The following is a 14,212-nucleotide window of genomic DNA, read 5'->3' on the forward strand; positions in this document are numbered from 1 at the left end:
GTTTATCGTCATCTGGACGCAGGAGACAACAGCGGGACGCTGCGTGTCCATGCGTCCAGCCTGTGCTGCGGATCAACGCCGCTCCACGAAGCTCCCGTGGACATGAAGAGACGCAACCGTCCAATCCAAGTGCGTAACCGAGCCGAGAGCAACCACGTTGCTCCTGTCGTTGTGGACGGAAAGGACCTGTGCCAAGCGCAGGAATCTTGCTGGAAAAATCGGTTATTTGGCCAAATAACCCCCCCCCCCCTCCCCCTCCGCACACACACACCAACCCCGTGACCTCGCTTTTATTCTAAGCATCAGTGGTCAAATGTGCGTTGCGTGTCAAGGTTATGATCACTGGGTCGGCAGCGATGTTTAATCCGTCTAAATATTGCCGTCTATTATGACTGTGGCCACGTGCTGAAGGCATAAAATGTGTTACATAACGTCCGAGCCAGGCAACAACAGCGGGTGGGGGGGAGACAGAGAGACAGGGGGGAGGGAGGAGGGTAATTAAACCAGAGATATGATTGAAATTTGCAGTACCTGCGGGAGAAAGCAAAAACAGATGTGTGTTAGTGTCAGAGACATGATGGTGAATAAACATAATAAGAAAAACTGTTGTCTCTTGTGTCAGATGTTTACAAATGTCACCTAGGATTTAACCTTGAGTGGTTTGAAATGGTTAGTAACGATGATAAAGAAAGAAATAGTTCATTTTTAAGAGGAATGTATCAGTGCTGTGTGTGTGATCTGACAAATAGTTTCCCCCTCTCTCTTTTGTATAAATGCTGGCTCTTGTTGAGACCAGACTCCATTCATTCCAGTGCTGTGGTGGAACCACTGACTCTCCTCACCCACGCTTAGCTGGGCACAACTTATTATTCCACACTGGACAGCCGCGTAAATGTTCTCAACCTACACAAGGCCACAGGCGTGAACATCTTACCAGACGAAACCAAAACAGCGTTCAGACTGTTGGCCAACACTCTGGACACTCTCCCAACAACAAATTAAACGGGGCTTTTTCTTTCTCCATAATCCGGTGAAATCTCATCAGCGTCTTAAACTAGATTTACATTAGTGCTACAACTCGTTTAATGCGCATTAAAATAGTAATTTATACAGTAAATACACTGTTGGGTTGGTGAGATGCCGGAACATAACACCAACACACTGTCACAAGCACAAAAAATAAAATACACTGAGTAAGACAGTGAAAAAACTAGAATTTAGAAAGTTGTGTTTATTAGTTACAGTTTGCCCTGTTCAGAAAAGTGGAAACGTGTCTTATTTTTTCATGGGGTCCACATGTGGTGCCTCAGATGTGCCGTCTGCTTTTTAACAGCCACACAACAAATGTCGCAGCTTCATTACAGTTTCCTGGTGTTTTCTCAGGACACATTAAGTTCCGGTTGGTAGCTGTACTGGTACAGCGTGTGTTGTTAGAATAAACAACTGCTGGATCATCAAAAATATCTACTGCTGTTGTTGTGCTGTGGACCACGTCCATGTTACCAGGTTCTCTGTGAATCACATGCACTCAGTGATTATTTGTCTTTTCGTTTTTTGGAATACACAGTTATCAACAGCACCGTTATGTTTCTATAAAGAAAATGGAAAGTTTACATACATATGGGTTGGTAACAGCGTCAGAAAAGCCACTAACTAAGTAAGTAAACAGGGCTTTAGCCTTTGTCAAACAGGATGATCCCTACGTTCTCTAACAGGCTTGTGTCCAGACAAGACGTTCTGGGTGTGGTGTCTACCACATTATTCTGAAAACACTACCACCCCTGGAACAACCCTGAACTCTAAAAGTGTCATGTGAACTATGGATTTCTGTCTTTTTTCAAAGACAAACGAACAAGTCAAATGAATCAGGATAATATCACACATTTCTGTTTTTACACACAAACAATAAACCTTTGATCAGGTCTTTATGATACAGCGACATTAACTTTCCTTTAGGCTCTTTCTTAACAAATGTTCCTAACTTTTTAACACCAACACGCTGGAATCCAATTACATAACCTGGACGACTGTGAGACAAATAGTTTAGTCCCTTCTTGAACAGTTGCCATAGTGTTGCCCACTTACAGTACAATAGTGACTCTAAAGACCGCTGGCTCATGTTACCTGCTCACACACTATGAAATGAAAACGCTGACTCGTTGCGAGCTTACTGATACAGAGGTACATGCCGCTCGCGTTGGTGAATTTGTTTACACTGCAAACTTGAACTGTCTTTGCCACAAAACGTCTCGTCACCCGGGACGCTTAATGACAAAATGTTCACTTTATTGAACGCTGCCAACAAAATCACTATTGTTTAGAGAACTATGCTGTTTTCCTGATAGATAAATGAGTGTAGAATTAAATGCTGAATAATTAAATGCATTAAATTAGAATAAAGGAGATGAATTCCCGTCCCAGGTTTGAACATCATGTGCTCCAAGGACCCACCACCTGCCCCTGTTGTCCTAACTGTATGTTTAAACCAGCAGGCTTTAAGGCATTATACTGCATCATTTTTCCTTCAGCTGGACCTGTTAAATCCCATGTTCTCTGGGAACCTACTACAATACAGGTACAAACATTTTAAATGGACCCTACATTATTCAGTTATTGCATCAAATATTTGCTGCCATCTTGTGGCGAAATAAGACATAACTGCGAAATGCTGCTTTTCATTGGCTGTGTATTTTAATATTTGAACTCCTAAAAGAAATAAGCAGCTATGACATAGGAACCAAAATAAGGAGGAAGTTTACAACATACTGAGACTCATATAGTGCATTCAGCAGGTTACATTTAAATCCTGGATGTTCTCCAGGCCGCTGTAAGTTCTGTATACTTATTTCCTCCCATAATTGTTCAAAGTTTGGATGCTCCCTCCAGAATGTCTTCTTCTAAGGTGAGAGTTTTACTAAACAGGCCTAATGGGCTGAGGCCCAGTGGCTTAAGAGGTCAGGGGCCTCTGAGTCGCTCTATAACGGGAGTGTTTCTTTCTCCTTGTTGAAAAACCAAAGATCTCAGTTTAATAAATGATGTGAATACCAAAAACAGACGATTGATAAATGACCATCAAGAGACAAAAAAACTAATTGATGTAAAATTAACCATAAAAGCGTATCCTAAAATAGACACAACATACAAAAATAGACACAGAACAACTCCAAATGGCTGCACAGCCTCATCTGTAATTGTTTTTCATGGTTTTTCAGGTTGGTGCTCCTCTACCTGTTATAATCCATCCATAGGGGACTAATTTCCAACAGCCTTATAATTAATCCTAATGATGTAGTTTAAACCTGGGACATTCAGGGCCCATAGGCAGTTGTACTCCACGCCTACTGGTGCTCTCATCAATCAGTTTGAATAAAGAATAACAAAACAAGCACAGTGCAGCTCATCATTCATCTTCTATATTGTCCACACGCTGCCCCACCCCCCCCACCCTTTCCTCCCTAACGTGCACGCACACACGCACGGGCGGACGTACGCACGACGTACGCACGCTCTCCGACACACACAAACATGGCCGCCTCTGTTTCACCGCTACGCTCCTCCTTCAGGATTTGTAGCCCGCTAACCTTACACCACCGCTGCTGCCGGGCCAAACTGCGGACGCACAGAAAATGCGAGAGTCAACGGAGACATCTGCACCAGTCGGTGACGAGGTAAATTGCGCCGCAGTTTAAACACGGCGTGGGGTTTTTTTTTTTCTCTTTAATTGTGCGATTTTACTTTGCGGCGGGATGATGAGCGATGCTTCAGCGCCGGCGAAGGCGTGTGTGCCGTCACGTGTCCGGGGATGCTGATTGGCAGCACGGCTTCACCGTTCCCGGCGGAGAGGGCCGGCTTAGCTGGGAGGTCAAGTGGGTTTCCATTCAAACGATGAGCACGTTTTAACTGTCTGTCATCAAAATAAACAGCGAATTAATGCGAAAGTCCAGCCGCTGGATTGCCACGAACAGCAGGAGCTGGTTCGTCGAGAGGGACGCGTGGTGGCGCTAAACCTCCATTAGGGTTTCCCGTTCAAACGCTGTAGAAGAAGAAGGCGCGACAAGATGACGTAAATAGAGGGCGCCATTAAACCAAACACAGCAACTCAAACCTTAAACCGTGTTAAAATGTCATATAAATATGTTTTTATTATTATTAAACATTACAATCTACTCATCGTTCCACACAGACATGTTTAGGTCTATCATGCCTGTCAAGTGGACATTTAGTTAAGCTAAATCCTTAGCAACACGTCGCTGTTTGTTTTCTAAATATTCAGTGTGGTATTGTTATTAAGACGAAACACAATGATGGTATTTTAGAATTTGGGAAATGATTATGGGCAATTTCTAATAATTTCAATAATAAAACATTTTTGACTATTTAAAGACAAAAGGGCTAATTGAGGGCAAAAAATAATAAATACGGTTTATATAATAAAATTATTAGTATTTTAATGTAAGCTGTGCCTCATTTTATTTGATCAGTTACTCTATGTTAAATCCTGGCAAAATGAACCACTAATGTTTTCTAAATAAAAACTGGGGAAGACAAAAAACATTGTACATCATAAATGATCAGATTCTTACTATATGCTACTTGCTTTTCGAAAAATATTGAGTATGAAGGTGTGTATTGTTGTATAATACTCACATAATCAAATATGGTGTGTCAAACAAATTGTAATGCACATAATTATATCATTTGTTTTTTGTGAGTACAGTGTTACCTCTGTGATGCCTGTAAAATATTTTTTGTTGTTGATTGTTTTGCAGATTATTATTTAAAATTAATAAATTAGTTTATAAAACATCGGAAAATGAGCCACAGTTGACTAATACATCTTAGGGATAATCACATGAGAACTTATGAACAGTGAATTTAGGGCATATTTGCATAAAATATAACTATCTGAATTATCAGAACTGTTGCTGCTAAAGTTTTGTATTATGACAGTGTTGTTACAGTACATGGTGTGTGGTGTGTATGTTTATCTATATCGGTACTAGTGATGAACCAGTAATGAACTATTTCATTAAGTGTCTCGAAAATTGGTTAATTAATTCAAAGATTTGTTTTAGTGACATCTAGTGGCCAGATAAGACACAGCAAAACAATGTCTAAATAAGTACAGTGCATTCAGAAAGTATTCACACATTTTCACATTTTATGTTACAGCCTTATTCCAAAGTGGATACATTTCAATATTTTTCTCAAAATTCTACAAAAAATACTCCTCAATGACAATGTGAAAGAAGTTAGTTTGAAATCTTTGCAAATGTAAAAAAATCAAACAAAAAACGAAACTGTCACATGTACATAAGTATTCAGTCTTTGCTCAAAAGTTTGTTGAATCACCTTTAGCACCAGCTACAGCCTTAAGTCTGTTTGAACGTGATGCTACAAGCTTGACACAGCAGTATTACTACGTAGTAGTACTACGAAGCAGTATTGACTGGTTTGAGCCAGTCCCCTGATTCACTCAAAGGACATAATCGGTCACATGTCTTTTTCCTTACCAAAAGAAGTTTTGAAGCAGTGGTTCACAAAAAATGGAGCTTGTATCTGCTCATCTGTGTCAGATGGGCATTACTAATCTGTACCCTTGATTTCTTCAGACATGCTGCTGTGGTGATTTCAGGCACAGAGTTGGCTCGCCAGATCCACAGAGAAATCCAACGCGATGTGGAAGAGCTGGTAGCTCAGGGCAACATGAGACCACACCTAGGAGTGGTACTAGTAGGGGATGATCCAGCCAGTCGTACCTATGTTAAGAACAAGACCCGTGCAGCCAGCATCCTAGGTCAGATATGAGCACTAAACACATTCCTGAACCCTGTATGGATAATGTGGATCACAGATCAACATTACATATATCTAATGCATTTCACATTACATTGACATGCATGGACACATTAATCCACATGAAGACATGTACAAAGGTAACATAGGTAACATATGTCACATAGTGTAATGTCACACAACTGCAACCATACATGCACATGGCAATATGTTGAACATAGAGCGTGATGTGTCTGTGCTCTCCAGGTATTTCCAGTGACACTGTGGTGCGGCCTAGCTCAGTCTCCCAGGAGGAGTTGCTGGAGCTGATTGACAAGATGAATCGTGACTGGAGGGTCAGCGGCTTGTTGGTCCAGCTGCCACTTCCCGGTAAACACAGGGGCCACAGCTGCTGACATCAAAGTTACTCGATGTTAACTGGTCTTTATAGTTCAATTTGAGGTGATTTTACATACCAGTGCAGTTGGATGTTTACATAAACATATCGTAGACATGGCATCCACTAGGCTTTTAATGATTATATGTGAACTCTTCTTTTTCTGGGACAGACCTATGATATAACATACATGTTAAATAGAAGAAAAATCCCAAATACTGGTGCAAACCTAAAATTATCTTGAAATTCCCTTAGCATATTTTACTTCTAGCAGATGCTAAAGTATGTCGAACTGTCTCCATTCTTTAGAGCACATCAATGAGCGAGCAGTGTGTAACGCCATCGCTCCAGAGAAGGATGTGGATGGCTTCCATATTGTAAATATTGGGAAGCTGTGTCTGGACCAGAGGTCCATGGTACCTGCTACACCTGCAGCTGTCTGGGAGATTATCAAAAGAGCAGGTAATGCACCAGAACCCTTATTACTCAGTTTTGCTGATGCTGTTTTTGTACAGTGTTTTTTCTTGTGTGCGTTTATTGTTCTTTTTCAACTTAGTTCGATCTGTAATGTAAACTGAATATAACTCAGCCCTGTAACTCATAATATAAAGTCATCAAGCGTTTAGTCTTAAGTTTCAGCCAGCAGCATTCACTCTAGAGGCAAAGTGAGGCACTTGTGTACCTGTCTTACCACACTGGGCCCACTAGATGGCACGACACACTCATTAGTCAAACTAAAATTTGATGGATATAATAATGAATGTAGTATTCAAATTCAAAGTTGGATTTACTTGTGAGTTTAAAATAAATTATTAAAAATTAACCTAAATTAAATAACATGGCAGAAATAATGTTTTAAATTCTTCAAATCGAATGTATGTATGATAATAAAAATGTAAATATTAGGATTGCTGTTGTTAAAACACAGCTGTTCTTTCTGTGTGAGGACTCAATGTTGGCTTTATATTTGAGAAGTACCGGCTGTAATTGGAGACTCTACACGCACTAATAAAATTATAATAAGTGAAAAATATCTGCCGAAGGAATTAACCTGTGGGTTGCCTAACCCACAGGAGGGTGCTGTTGTTCAGGCCCACGCCGAACCAAAGTTTCAGTCCAATCAGACTGCTGATCTGTTAGGTTCATTCCAGGTTACCTCATGGGCTCGACTGCTTAGCAAAAAAGAAGTTGTTACATAGTTCAGATACTTTCATACCTCTTGACAGATAGATGATGAGGAATTCTGAGACGATGAGAGATTTTTTTATTAATGCCGGGTGAATTTTTTTTATGCTATGTAAATAATGTTGTTACTGTTGCTAATTAAAGCTTCCATCAAGGTTCCTCATTTATTCATGGAGGGGTGAGAGACCTTGATGACTATTCTCACTATCAGCTATGAAATGTTGCAGTCCCCATACCAGACAGTATTGGATGGTGGAAGGGGGCTTTGTACGGCTTATTATGTAGGATACATTAAGCGCTAAAATTTAAAGGTTTCTCTCAAGCCTTGCATTACATGAATCCACGCTATGGGACGATGAAGCTTTTTATGATTAGAGGTAGTGTATTAAATTATGTGCTTTAAGCTTTCAAATACATAGATGTTGAAGATGTTTAAATTCTGAAATAACACTCTCCCATCAGTACAGCCCTTGGTGTTTTCTGGACTCTGAAAGCGTGCTACAAAGCCTGCTAGATCTGCTAAATGTGTAACTGAAAGAGGATGTTGATTATATACAGTAATAATACTAATACACACAAGGAATGAATGTACACAAGAATAATTAAAGAGGGAAATGAATTAAATGGAATTAAAGCTACATAGTTTTTTTTTTTTTGTTTGTTTTAAGGTTTGTTTTTGGGCATTTTTTACTTTTAGTTGAGAGGTTCTAGAGAAGAGGCAGACATGCAAGGGAGAAGAGAAGGGGCATAACATGCAGCAAAGGTCCCCTATCTGAATCAAACACAGTATGCTGCTGACATGCGCTGTAGCCCTTCAGATACCAGGGCACTCCTAGATTTTAACATTTCACTGTAAACTTCCCACACTTTTATGTTTTCATACCTGTGGGCATAGAATAACCTTTTCAAATTCACTACATCCTGGCCAAAAGTACATACTATAGAACACCTAGTTTATGACTTTAATGACATTATGTTGACTGATAGTTAATATAGTAATTATTACATGCGACATTGTGGTGCCTGGCTGTGATGTCGTTGGCAGACTAACCTCTCTTTACATGCCAGGGATTGCTTTTACTCCTTGCATGCTTAAGGTCACCTTTGTTTCATCTTAGCAGTGCGGTCAATCAAGCAAAATTTACCAAGAATGTTTTCCTTGAAAATGTGTTTGTGCAGGTATTGAGACAGTGGGAAAGAATGTGCTGGTTGCTGGTCGCTCTAAAAATGTTGGAATGCCCATTGCAATGTTGCTGCATACTGATCGGAACCATGAACGCCCGGGGGGTAAGTGCATGTGTGTTTATCTTTGCCAGCATTGTAATAGGATTGAAGAGCTGTAGGTAAATTGACTACTATTGCACCATCTTGGCTTTCCCTGAAGAATACACACATTGACAAAATTGTTGGTACACTTCCGTTAAAGAAAGGGGAAAAAAAAAAACATGTTCTGGGGCTGCTTTGCTTCATCTAGCACTGGGTTTCTTACATCTGTACAGGGTACAATGAAATCTCAAGACTTTTAAGCATTTTGGAGCAAAATGTACTGCCACTTTGTCACAGGTCATAGTCATCCAACAGGATAATAACCAGTAACACAGATAAAACACACACAGAATGGCTGACACATGCCATCTGGAGAAGCCACCATTCAAACCTGAGACTGCTGGAGCAGTTTGTTTGTTTCGGAGTGAACCAAAATACCTGTTGACAGGTGCAGAAGTCTCATTGAGAGCTACCGGAATTGTTTGATTGCAGTGTCTGCCTCAAAGGTTTGTGCAACAAAATATTACGTTAAGGGGACCATCATTTTCATTAGTTATGTTTTTTTAAAAGGTTCTATCGAAGGGCCATTCAAAAGCAATGTCTGATTTTTCTCAGTTCATTCTTATTTATTATTCCCTTTGTTAGTTTTAAGTTAGTTCAGTGACCCTTGTGGGTTTTTCTTTCTTTAACGGAAGGGTACCAACAATTTTCCCCACGTGTGTATGTGATGCTGCAAGCTTTTTCAGTATGTGTCTTTAATGATTCCTCACCTTTCTTAATCAAACAATAAATGCTGATACATTTCCTGCTGGAGGAGTTCAAAGAACAAAAGGAAAACCAGGGAGTGTGACGTTAGAGTGCAGGGCGAGACTTTTGGCAGTGTGCACAAAGGCAGTTCAACTGTCCTTATACGGATGTAGGAAGAAGGGAGGAGATTTGTGAAGGTATTGCGTAGAATTAGCCACTTAGATTAAGCAACAAGATATGTTTGTCAAAATATAGTAGATCAGGTCAGCGCTAAGTTTTAAAAAAACACAGAGGCTTGCGAATAAAATGTTAAGTCAAGTTTTACAGATGTGTTTTAAAGAGAGAAAGTGTCTGATAAAATAAAATGGGTTGGGATTCAGTTTATGTTGGATTCATGTTGGATTCATATTTTTATTTAGGGTTTTCACTGAATTATTTTTGGATGGCTTAAAATTCCAAAAGGTCCATTAGCCACACAAATTAACCAAAAGTTGATAAATTTAAAATTAAACAAATATACTATTTATTAAAGGTGTACATATCAGCAACCAGCACTGATAAAGGCTAAGCACACATCTACCCTTCATGACTTCTACCCTTCCTTATATTAATTAAGTATGTAGTACATTTCTCAATATCAGATAGGGGCAGAAAAGACGGGAAGTGAAAGTAGCATCAAACACCAGCAGGAATGAGTTCCTGTCTAGAACTGAAATGGGGATTTTGTGGTCAGTGTATGTTACGTAGTGTAGTGGGGCTGACTGGCTAACAGGAAGCCTTTTTATTTGTCAGGGATAATAAGGATGTTAGAAAGAAAACCTGTACTAAACCTTTTTATTAAAAAACAAAAAAACAAACAAACAAACAAACAAACAAAAAACCCTTTAACTATACAAGCTTGTATGGCAAGAGTATCCAGTGCACCTGTAGTTGTGATCACATCAGCCGTCAGGTTTTGCTCTTTGCTCTCAACAAGCTAAATGAAACAATATAATATAACCTAGATACCTCTCAAAATATTTTGATCTGATTATGAATTATGCTGTTTTCTTTTCCCACTAGTTTTCTATCTCCCTCTTTCCCTCTTTCTAACACACACACTCACACACAGCCTAAAAGGCATGTGAAATTCAGGTGTGATGTGTTGTGACTTGCCTCTCCTTCTCCTTCTCATTCTTATCTTCCTAGTAGGGATCCTCTTGTCATAGTCTTGCTCCACCTGTATTCCCGGTCACAGTTCAGTATGACTACACAGGTTGTCCTCATACATCTTAGATAAAGATTAAGCTTCCTCGTTGTGTAATTGCTGACTTCATCCAGTGCCCTTGCCCCACCATCGCCTGCCACCTGCAGGGGAGCATGTCAGTTTTGGCTTGTGGATTATTAAGCCTTATAATGGTGGTCTCAACACAAACGGAACTGAAATAAATGAATATCATATATATATATTAAGTTATATCAGCACTATATAAGAGTCAGTTTATATAACCTTAGTAGTATACTAGTGACAGATCAAATTATGTAGTTATAGTGAAACAACCATACATAAATCAAAAAGATCTAGTTTGTATCTAAAGTTTAAATTGTATTTATTGTTAATATCTGTATTTGATTTGACTAATCATAGGCTTATGGTACTTGTATGGATAATACATGAATCAAATATAATACTTAATGGCAGGTGTTTTATAATAAGATGTATTAAAACCATAATATGGTATTAAGTGATTCCAGGATATGTGCTAGCTTGCTAGCTAAAACTTGAAAACACAGTGAGTGCTCCAAGGGCTCCATGTCTGACAATCTGTGGTGTCTAAATGTTACTGGGCACATGTGCGGTGGAGTGCAGAGAGTCTACAGGCTGTGGTGTTGTTGTGTGAGGAGCAAATATTTCAGTGTAGCATGTTTTTTTAATCTCTGATGACCTACAATGGGCATTGTATTATGTAGTATAGTTAATATATTACTTGTTATTCTTTTAAGACTGTTATATTACTTAAGTGCTTAAGTAATGGCCTGATGTACCTCAGGAAGCCCCTGAAAAACCTGTCTGTAAAGTGTCCTGAGAAACATTAAAATATAAATTTTCTCTGCTTTAAGTACAAGAAATGAAATTTAATTCACCTCAGTGGTTTGTAAGTGGTGGAAGAAATCTTAGATGTAAATGTCTCAGAAATTTTTAGCATTGGGTTTGGGCTTCGGAAAATCATTTTTGCATCTCCTCCCTGCTATTTTCCTCTCAGGTGATGCCACAGTAACCATTGCTCACAGATGTACGCCAATGGAACAGCTGAAGGAGCTAACAAGTCTGGCTGACATCATTATTGCAGCTGCAGGTAATCAAAAAAAAAAAAAAAAAAGTTTTGCTATTATAAATTGGTTTATCCCAGTAGTTCCTGATTCCCATTAATTGGTAAAAGTGAATCTTTGTGGCTTTTTTATACATTTTATCCCAAATGTAATGTTTCTATTAAATTAATTTAATTTTGAATGAATACAGTTAATATGAAAAACCTTTGAACTAGATATCTGTCTTTTGCAAAAATCTCCTAATCCTTAAACCAGTGTCAGATTACTTTTTATTACGTGAACTGCCACTCAGGAATGTATGTGGCCCAGAATTGCAAGAAGGAGAAAGATTGTGAAAGTGCTTACCAGCCCTTACTTGAAGTGATTTTGTCAGAATCGCTTTAATCAACATCAGCGTTTCAGTATGTTTAACTGTTACTCTGCCCAATCTGTAGTTTCACATTACAACTTCCTTGAGGAACAATAGTGCTTTGTGGGAACAGGAATGTGGAACCATCAGTCACTGTAGGGCAGTGGTCTGTCGAAAGACTTTTTAGATAGATAATATTTTACTGTTAGCACATTGTATTCAGTTTCTCATTAATGAACTTTAATAACCATGATTTTAATGACCATATGATGAAGTGACCCCCAAACATCCAGCTGTTTTCATTTTACTTGGGAAATGGCATGTATTTAGGTTCCAGATGCCTGTGTTGATTATTAAATAGTCGTTGAACCTGCTGTAATTCCAGTTAGTAGGCAGTTAGGCTTAGGGTGTAGTTTGGGGTTAGTGTGTCACTCCTCTGTTGCGTGTGTGCTGTATCTGAGCGGTGGTAATTTCTAAATTTAAATCTGGTCTTTAAATGGCATTTGGCTCATTCTTGATCCCATTGTTGAGCAGCTATAATTAAAGTCTGAAAGGGCCAAATTGGCAGTTTTCTAGCAGTCATAGTAGTAGACAGAGGTTATCAAAGTAAATATACAATGTTTAATTATTTCCTTCCCTTCTTTGTAGACAGTCATCCTATTGTGCCTTTTAAGTTCAAGGTAAAGTGCCAGGTGTCACGGTGTTCCTCTAAAACCTGTGATTAAAAGGAGATAACAAGCATGACTACAGAAAGGAAACCACATCTGGCGGTCCAGTGACTCAAATATGACAACTTAATGGAGCCTGTTGAACTTTAATTTTGTTCCTGATATTTACTTTGGTGTGCCGATCAGCATGGGAATATCATGGTGGCTGCAGATGCCAAACCAACATTCTTAACCAAACTGTCAGACTGTTTCTGATTTAGATCTACATGTTCAGTTAGACTATCAGCGAGAGTTAGGGAGGTTTGAAAGAAGTGTTGGTGAACATCAGGCCTCAGAACCACAGGCCTCCTGTTGTCTCTAAAACTCTTGTGTCAGTTCTTGGTCTTTTGCCTAAGAATAATATGCAACACTAAGGAAGAAAATGAACAGACATGATGAGGACCTCAGGGTGTGTTCTCCCCCTTATTACTTAATATCAACACACTGTTCAAGAGAGGCTCTGTGTTGAAATCTAGTTCTAAGAAATTGTGCAGCTGATACTTTGCCTGCAGTGTGCATACAGTATTAAATCAAAATGTGTCCTTTATTCTTTATCCATAATGCTCGAAATGATTGAAGCATCATAATTTTGCATCCTTTAACACTTAACACTTGGTTTCTGTTCATACTGCAGGTGTTCCCAGGCTGATTACAGCAGATATGGTGAAAGAGGGTGCAGCAGTTATCGACGTGGGCATAAATCGCATTAAGGACCCGAACACGGGGAAACTCCGGCTCATCGGTGATGTGGACTTTGAGGGTAAATAATCAAATAGGTCATTTTTTGGAAGCAGTGACTTAAACTGCAACTTGTAAATAATTTCAAAAAGGGGGAAAACACACTGTATAAAACCTGTTTTCAGATTTTGCAGAAAGTGTTTTTACAGCACTAACATTTGGCAATATGAAAAAACTTTCTGCCATTTTGCTGCAGATGTGTCAACCTCAACAGAGTTTCTTTTCATTTCAAGAATGTTTTCTTTTGCCTATAGGGGTGAAGGAGAAAGCAGGTTTCATCACACCTGTTCCTGGAGGCGTGGGTCCGATGACAGTCGCCATGCTGATGAAGAACACTGTGACTGCTGCTAGAAACGCACTGACGCATTAACCACGGACAAAGTATAGAGTCATTCGTTTTAATGAATGCTATACACTAGAAACGGTATATGCATACACACGCATACCTGTACACACACATCATTTTATTTAGACTCACACTTTTTCAAACATCTGAGACATTTTTATTTAAGTCATTGAACATTCCACAGATGCTGGGAAACTTACTTGATATATATATTTTATTTATATTGTCAATTTGTTCATGTATTTATTTATTAATTTGTTTATTTATTTGAGAGTTCACTTTCTAAGAATTTAGATTAATATATTTTCTACTGGAGTCATGTTGGTTCATTCTTGAACGTTCCAGATTCTCTGGAAAAGGAGTATTAAATTAAAAATAACAAACAATGCTGT

The 14,212-nt window shown here is 39.0% G+C and overlaps 1 protein-coding gene across 1 annotated transcript; it reads left to right on the forward strand.

Annotated features, from left to right (window-relative positions):
- The first annotated feature begins 3,525 nt into the window (after window positions 1-3,525).
- mthfd2l (methylenetetrahydrofolate dehydrogenase (NADP+ dependent) 2 like) lies at window positions 3,526-14,212 on the forward strand. The gene is made up of 8 exons (XM_026343132.1): window positions 3,526-3,668; window positions 5,613-5,797; window positions 6,043-6,165; window positions 6,482-6,634; window positions 8,537-8,644; window positions 11,614-11,706; window positions 13,371-13,496; window positions 13,729-14,212. Exons 1-8 carry the CDS (start codon window positions 3,526-3,528, stop codon window positions 13,842-13,844), a joined length of 1,047 nt encoding a protein of 348 aa, XP_026198917.1. The 3' UTR covers window positions 13,845-14,212.

Source organism: Anabas testudineus, chromosome 9, assembly GCF_900324465.2.
Source record: "Anabas testudineus chromosome 9, fAnaTes1.2, whole genome shotgun sequence".
Classification (NCBI taxonomy): domain Eukaryota; kingdom Metazoa; phylum Chordata; class Actinopteri; order Anabantiformes; family Anabantidae; genus Anabas; species Anabas testudineus.

What these genes read in the sequence shown, in the direction of transcription:
- mthfd2l (XM_026343132.1), top strand. Translation starts at nt 3,526, where the DNA reads ATGGCCGCCTCTGTTTCACCGCTACGCTCCTCCTTCAGGATTTGTAGC. An exon ending in GGTCCAGCTGCCACTTCCCG is followed by an intron (nt 6,166 to 6,481) that starts GTAAACACAGGG and finishes TCCATTCTTTAG; the next exon opens with AGCACATCAATGAGCGAGCA. An exon ending in GGAGATTATCAAAAGAGCAG is followed by an intron (nt 6,635 to 8,536) that starts GTAATGCACCAG and finishes GTGTTTGTGCAG; the next exon opens with GTATTGAGACAGTGGGAAAG.